Below are 10,876 nucleotides of genomic sequence, written 5' to 3'. Positions count from 1 at the left end.
TCTCCTTTAGAATGGACTGGTTGGATCTCCTTGCAGTTCAAGGGACTCTCAAGAGTCTTCTCCAACACCACAGATCAAAAGCATCAATTCTTTGGCACTCAGCTTTCTTCACAGTCCAACTCTCACATCCATACAAGACCACTGGAAAAACCATAGCCTTGACTAGATGGACCTTTGTTGGCAAAATAATGTCTCTGCTTTTCAATATGCTATCTAGGTTGGTCATAACTTTCCTTCTAAGGAGTAAGTGTCTTTTAATTTCATGGCTGCAATCATCATCTGCAGTTATTTTGGAGCCCCCCAAAGTAAAGTCTGACACTGTTTCCACTGTTTCCCCATCTATTTCCCATGAAGTGATGGGACCGGGTGCCATGATCTTCGTTTTCTGAATGTTGAGCTTTTAGCCAGCTTTTTTACTCTCCTATTTCACTTTCATCAAGAGGCTTTTTCGTTCTTCTTCACTTTCTCCCATAAGAGTGGTGTCATCTGCATATCTGAGGTTATTGATATTTCTCCCTGCAATCTTGATTCCAGCCTGTGCTTCTTCCAGCCCAGTGTTTCTCATAATGTACTCTGCATAGAAGTTAAATAAGCAGGGTGACAATATACAGCCTTGACGAACTCCTTTTCCTGTTTGGAACCAGTCTGTTATTCCATGTCCAGTTCTAACTGTTGCTTCCTGACCTGCTTATAGGTTTCTCAAGAAGCAGGTCAGGTGGTCTGGTATTCCCATATTTTTCCGAATTTTCCACAGTTTATTGTGATCCACACAGTCAAAGGCTTTAGCATAGTCAATAGAGCAGAAATAGATGTTTTTCTGGAACTCTCTTGCTTTCTCCGTGATCCAGCGGATGTTAGCAATTTGATCTCTGGTTCCTCTGCCTTTTCTAAAACCAGCTTGAACATCTGGAAGTTCACAGTTCACATACTGTTGAAGCCTGGCTTGGAGAATGTTGAGCATTACTTTACTAGCGTGTGAGAAGAGTGCAATTATGCGGTAGTCTGAGCATTCTTTGGCCTTGCCTTTCTTTGGGATTGGAATGAAAACTGACCTTTTCCAATCCTGTGGCCACTGCTGAGTTTTCCAAATTTGCTGGCATATTGAGTGCAGCACTTTCACAGCATCATCTTTCAGAATTTGAAATAGCTCAACGGGAATTCCATCACCTCCACTAGCTTTGTTAGTAGTGATGCTTCCTAAGGCCCACTTGACTTCTCATTCCAGGATGTCTGACTCTAGGGTGAGTGATCACACCATTGTGATTGTCTTGGTCATGAAGATCTTTTTTGTACAGTTCTTCTGTGTATTCTTGCCACCTCTTCTTAATATCTTCTGCTTCTGTTAGGTCCATACCATTTCTGTCCTTTATTGTGTCCATCTTTGTATGAAATGTTCCCTTGGTATCTCTAATTTTCTTGAAGAGACCTCTAGTCTTTCCCATTCTGTTGTTTTCCTCTATTTCTTTGCACTGATCACTGAGGAAGTCTTATCTCTCCTTGCTATTGTTTGGAACTCTGCATTCAGATGCTTATATCTTTCCTTTTCTCCTTTGCTTTTCACTTCTCTTCTTTTCACAGCTATTTGTAAGGCCTCCCCAGACAGCCATTTTGCTTTTTTGCATTTCTTTTCCATGAGGATGGTCTTGATCCCTGTCACATGTACAATGTCACGAACCTCATTCCATAGTTCATCAGGCACTCTGTCTATCAGATCTAGTCCCTTAAATCTATTTCTCACTTCCACTGTATAGTCATAAGGAATTTGATTTAGGTCATACCTGAATGGTCTAGTGGTTTTCCCTACTTTCTTCAATTTAAGTCTGAATTTGGCAATAAGAAGTTCATGATATGAGCCACAGTCAGCTCCTGGTCTTGTTTTTGCTGATTGTATAGAGCTTCTCCATAGAACTATACCAGTTCCCACCAACAGTATAGAAGGGCACCTTTTTTCCATACCCTCTCCAACATTTGTTATTTGTAGACTTTTTTTTTTCTTTTTTTACAGTACAATACATTGGTAGAATTTCCTCTTTATTTTTTAATTTAAATTGGTTTATTTATTTTTAAATGAAACAAAGATGAATATTTTTAATGATAAAAGGTACAATTCACAAAGATAAACATCATAAACCATTATACCCCTGACAACAAAGAAACAAAGATACATAAAGCAAAAATCAAAAGAAATATAAGAGAAAAGAAAAAAATATATAATCATAGTGAGACATATTAACATTGATCTGAGAATATTTTATCAAGTGCAGAAAAAATAAGAATAGGAACGTCTTGAATGATGTCATTAATAATTTAAATATAATAGATTTCTATTAATCTTATATCCTGTGCCTAATTGTGCTTAGTTGCTGTGCTTAGTTGCCCAATCATGTCTGACTCTTTGCGACCCCATGGACTGTAGCCCGCCAGGCTCCTTTGTCCATGGGGATTCTCCAGGCAAGAATACCGGAGTGAGTAGCCATACCCTTCTCCAGGGGCTCTTCCCAACCCAGGGATTGAACCCAGGTCTCCCGCATTGCAGGCAGATTCTTTACCATCTGAGCCACCAGAGAAGGCCGAGAATATTGGAGTGGGTAGCCTATCCCTTCTCCAGGGAAACTCCTCAACCCAGAAAGTGAACTGGGGTTTAACAGCTGAGCTACCAGGGAAGACCCAATCTTATATCCCACAGAATTTTAAATATATTTTGTAGCTCATATGCTGTTATTAGATGTCCATAGCACATTTAGAAAAAAACTGGCTATTTGTAGATTTTTTAATGATGGCCATTCTGACTGGTGTGAGGTGGTACCTCATTGTAGAAACTGAATTTCAAATCTAATTTAATTTAAATTAATTTATATTTAGATAGCCACATTGGGCTAGTGGCTACTGTGTTAGACAGCACAGAATTGATGTTGAAATGGTTAAGAGGCTTGAACTGTTCTCAAATACACCACATTCACTGCCAGGGAATTAAGTCATCTATGTTTTGAGGGTCTCAAGCTCAAGGGCTATTTTTCCTCTTAAGCTTCTCTCCCCCTTACAGTAGCAGATATTTGCTTTTACTGTTTTCAGCTCTTCCAAGGCAGTGCTGGGTTACATAGGGGGTGGACTAAGCATATGCCTGGGGCATCATAAAAGGAGGGTACAGAAAAATGAAATACTGTTGGCCCTCCGTGTCTGCAGGCTCCACGTCCATGGATTCAATGAGCTGTGGATTGAAAATAGTCAGGAAAAATAATTCCAGAAAGTTCCAAAAAGCAAAAATTGAATATGCTGCACACTGGCAACTGTTTACCTAGCATTTACTCTGTATTTACAACTATTTACATGGCATTTATATTGTGTTAGGTATTATAGTTAGTCACTCAGTCATGTCCAGTTCTTTGCGATTCCATGGACTGTAGGCTGCCAAGCTTCTCTGTCCATGGAATTTTCCAGGCAAGAATACTGGAGTGGGTAGCCATTCCCTTCTTCAAGGGATCTTCCTGACCCAGGGATCAAACCTGGGTCTCCTGCATGGCAGGCAGATTCTTTACAGTTTGAGCTACCAGGGAAGCCCATAATCTAGAGATGAATTAAAATGTACAGTAGGTTATAAGCAAATGCTGTACCACTTTATATACGGGACTTGAATATCTAAAGATTTTGGTATCTGAGGTGGGGCCCCAGAAGATCCCCCATGGATACTAAGGGATGACTGTAATTTCATACTCCAACAATGACAGCTGTAACAAATCATCTGGAAATTTTTGGAAATGGATGCACATCCTTAAACTTATTCCATGGCTTGCTGGCATTATTTTTTTAATTCTATGTATGCAGAGTCAGCCGCCTGAGATCTTAAAGTCTGATGGCTCCATTGTACAGATTTATGTTCTTCCAAAGAGGAATTTGAACTACCACAGCCCGAGGTCCCAGCATCGTCAGCCTGTGCAGGAAAGATCTGGTCTGACCCGCCTGACTTTGGGGAGAGAATATGGCCCACTCGCACCCCACTCCAGTACTCTTGCCTGGAAAATCCCATGGGCAGAGGAACCTGGTAGGCTGCAGTCCATGGCGTCGCTAAGAGTCGGACACAACTGAGCAACTTCACTTTCACTTTTCACTTTCATGCATTGGAGAGGGAAATGGCAACCCACTCTAGTGTTCTTGCCTGGAGAATCCCAGGGACCGGGGAGCCTGGTGGGCTGCCGTCTACGGGGTCGCACAGAGTCGGATATGACTGGAGTGACTTAGCTTAGCTTAGCTGCAGATAAAGCTGGATTCAGATCTGCACTGGGAGAGCGTGGTCCTGTGGTCAGAAGCAATGACCCCGGGGTCAGGCAGCTTGGGTTTGAATCCTAGCTCTATCATTTAGTAGCTGGGTGACCTTGGGGGAGTTTCTTAACCATTCCACGTCTAGGTTCTTCTTCTATAAAATGGGAATAATAATAGTGCCCAGTCTAATAATACTTGATGCTATTATTATGGTACCCAGTGGGTGGTTAGGAGAGGTTTTTAGATCAGTGTTTGGCACATAATAAGTGGTAAGTAAGTGCTTGCAAATTAAAATGAGGCCTTCAGTTTGGAACATGATCCTCTGATTTAGTCATTTGACCCAAATGTGTGACTCAAATGTGGGTGTTTTCCCATTAACAACCAGGGATCTCCCTGGAGTTGGCACCTCCAAATAGAACATATGAATACCTTTCAAAGAGCTTTTATGTCAATTTTCTTATTTTATCCTCATGGCAACCTGCTGAAAAGAGCAGGGAGGTAGCACCCTTATTGATGTGTGGGGAAAGCGACAGATGACTCTACTCAACAGAGACGATTTGTTTGCTGTATTTGACCACTGAGCTAAACTATCATTTTTGGATCAAAACTCCAAATGATGTCAGAATGACGTCCTCCTCAAGGCAAAGGAAATCTGCCCATAAAAACTGATCAAGTGTAATTGGCTTGAAGGAGGATGGACACACGAAGTATGCATTTGTATGCCCCCAAAAGATCAGCTTTTATCCCTTGAAGTTACATTCAAGTTAGAACGTGATCTAGTTTTTATGCTCCCTTTTCAAAAGTGCCGTGGGACCGTGTTTCCCGGATGCCCTGTCCTCAGGGCTAGCTCAAGGGGCCCAGAGGCACTCTGGGCCTTCTTGGGATGGTTTATTAAACAGGGTCAAGCTCTGGTTAATGCAGAGAGAGCACAGGTGGGCGTGCAGCTCCTGGGAGGGCCGTGATTCCGGACGCTGTGGGCTCAGCGTGTGGTTTTCGTCTCACAGGTTCATCACTCACATTCTTGCTGCCACAGATGGTGGGCGTTGGGCTGGGCTCCATGGCTGTTGTGATCATCCTCGCATTCCTCTCCTTCTCAGCAGTTTGGTATGTGCGACCGTCATTTTTGAGAAATGAGTGGAATGGAGGGAGGAGGGGGTTGGAACCATGAGGAACAGCTGGGACCGAGGCGGGTCAAAGGGGGTGTGGGGGGAAGATGTCCTACACTCCACAGATACTCAGCAGGTGAAAGGCATGGGTGACTCTGCACCTTGGGTCGGGGCAGGGGTGGGTGGGGAATGCCCTCCAGGCCCTGGAAAAGAGCAAGATCAGTGATGGCTCCTTGGCCGCCCACACCAGTGGCACATCTCCCGGGCTGCTTCCTGTGCACATGGGGATCGCCATGGGAAAACCAGCATGTGTCAGTGAACTCTCTTTTGCTCCTCTGTGTCTAGATCGCCGGTGGGCACTGTGTGAAGAGGACGCACTGCTGCTGGAGCAGATGCTGTGACAGCTTCTCAGGGGCCTGCGCAGAGGCCCCGTGTGTGCGTGGACCTGCAGTCCCATTCCTAGATTCAAGACGGTCACTATCTCTTTGGCATCCCCCCAAGGAGGACACTCAGGAATTGCTGCTGTCTCCCCTGTATCTCTGAACCTGAGAACCTTGATGTACTGTGTGATGTTGACCACAGGCTGCAGGTCACGTGGGCTGGGCCTGTGTTCTCCTCCAAGTGATGCCTGAGTGTCTCTGCCTCTTCCTTCAGAGCATCTCTGTTATGAATTCAGAATCTGTTCTTTTACAATAAGTAATGATGTACGCAGGCTTCCTTTATAGCTCAATTGGTAAAGAATCTGCCTACAACGCAAGAGACCCAAGTTTGATTCCTAGGTTGGGAAGACCCCCTGGAGAAGGAAATGGCAACCTACTCCAGTATTCTTGCCTGGAGAATCCCATGGTCAGAGAAGCCTGGCAGGCTACAGTCCATGGGGTCACAAGAATAGGACATGACTTAGCGACTACGCCACCACCAATGAGATACATTGAGATGTGGGCTAGAGTCTGACTGTAGGAGGGACGTCATTGCAAAGGATAGAGATCATTGACTGAGGCAAACGTGTCAGACACTTTAGAAGCACCCCTTTTCCTGCAGTTAGTGACACACTAATTAGAAAGCATGCCAGCCTGGGACTTCCCTGTGGTCCACTGGTTAAGACTCCATGCTTCCACTGCAAGGGGCATGGGTTCATTCCTGGTGGGGGAACTAAGATGTTGTGTGGTGTGGCCAAAATGAATAAATAAAGTGTTTTAAAATACTGAAAAAAGGGAAGAAAGAAAAAGAAAGTATACTATCCTGGCCACTCCAGTAAGTTCCTTGCAGTGTCTGGTAGGCAGCCATTACTTTGCTACAGTTCCCTTTGTCTTATATGTATTCAAAAGCCATGAGTCTTCTTCCAGTAAAAAAATATTCTGTTAACTTAGTTCTCTTCCACATGAACGTTTATAGCAGCCTTGATTAAATTTTTTTATCACTGCTTCCTAAAAATGTGCTTTAGATTGAGGGTTCGTGTGATAACAATAGGTCGCAATAAGATGAAGCCCGTGGCCAGAGCCTGTGTGTTTACAGGGGAGGGGAACAATGTGGTTGACATGATCCTGCGTTTTATCTACAACATCAGTGACTACGAGTGTTACTTTATCACTAACCATGACACATTAGGCATTAAGCAATCTTGGGCCCGCTGTCAATATGCTGATTTGACAGATGGAGTGGATTCGATTTGACTTTTGAAGCCCGATTCAGTGTTCCTGAACTTTCCTTCCTAAACTACAGGGTAACTCCAAGGCTCAGCAAGGCAGGAATATAGAGAAACTGGGAAGGAGGTGGGGGGCAGCTTATTGCCCAACTCGGGGTGCAACATAGATGAACGTGGTCCTAGAATTGGGCAACACTGGGTCCTAAAGAAAAGGGACAGCCTTTCCGACATGGTGGGCTGGCATATGCCCCACTGGCTCCCTGGGCATCAGTGAGGGACACATGTGAGCAGCCTGGGCTTGTGGGCTGATGAGGAGACAAGGGCAGGGATAGAACAGGTGAAAGCTGTCTATGAAGCTGTTCCCAGCCCAAGGCATCTCTTCTCAACTGCGAAGAGTCAGAGAGTGAAGTGGTACCGAGATGCTTGGGCTTTTAAGGTCAGCTGTCGGCCCTGCCCCTGACCAGTACTGGACAGTATTAGGAATAGTTGTCCTTTGTCCTGAGGTACCAGCTCAGACTGTGACTTAGGATCAACATGAGAACCACGCCCGCCCTCATCTCAGGTGAACTGTAGAGCAGAACTCTCAACAGACAAATACAAACAGCATCCTACTTTTAATTTTTATGTGCAGCAATTCACGTTTAGACTGTTTTCACAGCTCTTGGGTTAATTTTGGGAATCATTACAAATTCTTGCAGTTAGTATTGAGTAAGGTCTCTGATGAGTAAGGATTTCCCTCAAAAGCCCCCTCTGTTCAAAGAATCTGAGCCTCCTCCCCTCATTATTCTCTATTGCCAGTTCTGTGAATACCGTATGTTTCTGTAGTTCCCCCTAATTTCCAGTTCTCAAATTAACTGCCAAGGAAGCTACAGTTGTCCATATGGGAACTTAGCATAACTGTCGTTGAAAGGAAGAAATCCCATTTGCTTGGTGTCAAAAGTGTCTGCCTAAAACAACTAATGAAATACGAAGTAAAATGTACTTCTGGGTACGTGCAGAAACGTAAAAGCAGTTCATGAAAGAGTACTGAAATAGCAAAAACAGAGACTCCGCTCCTCCTTCTGAATGTTCCAGATTATAACACAGAGTTGCTTGGTGTTAATACTTAACAGAAGCAGGTGCTGAACATTTGCAAAAAAGATGCACCATTTTCCTGCAGTTCTTTCCTGATCACTTTCTCATACACATGAAGGCAGCTTTAAGTTCTCTGAATTTACCTGGTTAGCTTTATCACAGCACCATCCTTTTTTTCCCCAAGTGGATTCCTGGCTAAGGCAGGAGAGCATCACTGGAGACCAATGGTGAGTCTTCCTGTAAGCATTCAGCATCCTTCTGTTGAAGGACTGATTAGGTAGCAGTCAGAGTTGAGGGCCACTAAATAAAGCTTGGTCCTCGAGTAGAGATGGAGAAAGGCTCTTTTCTTAATTAACTGTCTTGGTGACAGTGTATAGAGGTGATTGCTAAGATTTAGTCTTGAGTGCCCTGCTAAATTAAAAATAAAAATTGGAGGGTTACCCAGATATTGGACAGTTTGTTTCCTGGCTGACTTTTTGTTTTTGTTTTTGGTGCCCATGGTTTTTGTTTATCTCCACCATAGTTTTTGTTTATACATATTCTTTCATTCAGTCCTCACAGCAGTTTTGTGTGGTGGGAAGCTTAGGGGTTATCATTTCCCCATTTCAAAATGGAGAGATAGGTTCTTACAAATACATCACTTCAGTTGTGGGGCCAAATATTCTGGCAGGAAGTCCAATGCTCATTTGGGATTTGACAGGACCATTTGATTCTTGGGAGAGTCAAGTTTTTATATTTCCAAACCATGTATGTATGTATGTATGTATATATATATACTGTTACTGCCTTTATTGTAGCACCTGTGCCTTTTTATACTTATCTTTTCACCTTTCCTCACCACTTCTAGAAGGAGCCATAAAAAACCAAAATAGATGGAGGTTAATTAGGGGAAATAGGTCCATCCATAACTCCAGACCTATAATTGCAGCTGGGCCCTTTAAGATGAAGACCAGAGCAGAACTGATTATCTTTGACATTCTGCAGTAGCTTGGAAAAAAGTTAATGTTTAAATTGAATTTAAAGAAAGTAAAAAAAGAATTCTCAAGGCTCCCTTCATATTGCTAACTCATATTTTGATTTCCTAAACCTTTATTTTTTTCATTTGATTCACCAAAGAGAAAGCCAGTAGTAGTAGAAGTCAATCCAATGGTATTTTTAAGGACTGTTTGCCTCTTACAGCCTTTGTTGGTTAAACTCAAGTGCTCAGTTTGGGAGAGGAAAGAGGGTGTGCCTTTTTGTGTGTCTGTGGCCAAGTGATTCAGTGAGGCGAATCAGTTTTAAGAAGAGTGCATGCCCATTGTCTCAGAGAGAGAATAAATGAGTCATTTTGGTGATATATGTGTGTGTGTGGATATGGATATGTTTCCATATCCATACTTTGTGGGCACAGCTAGGGGTTACCAAAACGGCATCAAGCGAGGCATGTGGTTTCTAACATGCTTCTTTTCCATCAACATATCCTGGACACATTTTTTTCATGTCAATAGTAACAGCATTAAAAGTTGGTAGCATAATTTATTTAACCGATACTCTGCTGTGTTGTGCGTTAGAGTGTTTTCAGATGTTTACTATCCTTATATGCCTCTGTATAGTTGTATGCAATTATCAATTAGGCTAAATTCCCAGATGTGAAGTTGTTGGAATGAAAACTATATACATTTTAGATTTACTTTGTATTATCAGAGGAATCTCAAAGAAAGTTTATGCCAGTTTATGCTCTCACCGGCGGGAAGCCTCAACACAGTGGCATCATTGATATCCTTAATCTTGATTAATCTGGTAGGTGGAAAATGACCGTCCAGTGCTTTGTTCACATTTCTCTGGTTTGCATGTTGATGGTCCTTTGTAATTCTGTTGGGGTGCCTTTTTTTTCCCTCAGTAGTTGGCTTGAATCTTATATTGATTTGAAAAAGCTCTTTATATTATGGTAATTTTCACTGTTAACTGTCACCTATGTTGTAAACACATTTTCTACTTGATCATTTCCCTTTTGACTTGTTTGTGTCATACATTGCCACACAAAAACTTTAAATCTGTGTAGTCAAGTGTATCAGTCTTTTTTCTTATGTATTTTGCCCTCGGACCTTCCAATCTCAAGATAATAACGTTATTCAGCAGTTTTTAAAAAATTTAAGTCTTTACATGTTCTGAAACTTATTTTAGTATAAGGAGTGAGGTTGGGAGGGGTCTTTTTTTAATTTTTATTGTTGCTAAATGGTTTAGCCAGTTGTTCTATGTGTATTCCTTGACTGCTATTTTTTTCTCTGGCGATTTGACTCATATACTGAATCAAATACTAGAGTCTATTTCTGAACTTTATCTTTTGTTGTACTAATTTATCTCTATGCCAATACCACCTGCTTTGAGTTTAAAACAGGTTTTTTTTTTTAATATCAAGTAAAAATGAGTTACCACCCTTTTTCTGTTAATTCTCAAAGTATCCTCAGGTTTTATTATATATTTATTCATGTATACATATTTATTATATGTAAACTAAAGAATTATTTGGTTAAATTCCTCCCCCCATCAAATCTTCATATTTTTCTTGGGGATGTATTAAATAAAGAGTACTTCTATCCCAGAACATGATATGTGTCTCCATTTGGTGTTTGTGTGTGTTCCTGTCTAGCATATTCTAATTTTTGACTTGGGCTTCCTGGGTGGTTCACTGGTAAAGAGTCCATCTGCCAATGCAGGAGACATGGGTTCGATCCCTGAGCCTAGAAGATCTGTTGGAGAAGGAAATGGAAACCCACTCATATTCTGCCTGGGAAATCCCATGGACAGAGGAACC

At 42.2% G+C, this 10,876-nt stretch overlaps 1 protein-coding gene across 1 annotated transcript in view; it reads left to right on the top strand.

Moving 5' to 3' along the window:
* The window catches only part of SUSD1 (sushi domain containing 1), a 127,684-nt gene extending 117,021 nt beyond the window's left edge, over positions 1 to 10,663 (top strand). The window contains exons 16-17 of the mRNA XM_010843579.1: positions 5,262 to 5,361; positions 5,709 to 10,663. Of these exons, the coding sequence (XP_010841881.1) occupies positions 5,262 to 5,361; position 5,709 (101 nt within the window). The 3' untranslated portion in view covers positions 5,710 to 10,663. The remainder of the gene's footprint in view (positions 1 to 5,261; positions 5,362 to 5,708) is intronic.
* Positions 10,664 to 10,876: the final 213 nt, after the last annotated feature.

Source organism: Bison bison, unplaced genomic scaffold (genome assembly GCF_000754665.1).
Source record: "Bison bison bison isolate TAMUID 2011002044 unplaced genomic scaffold, Bison_UMD1.0 scf7180017864183, whole genome shotgun sequence".
Classification (NCBI taxonomy): domain Eukaryota; kingdom Metazoa; phylum Chordata; class Mammalia; order Artiodactyla; family Bovidae; genus Bison; species Bison bison.
The sequence above is the reverse complement of the archived record's forward strand: the minus strand, read 5'-3'. Positions and strand labels throughout refer to the sequence as shown.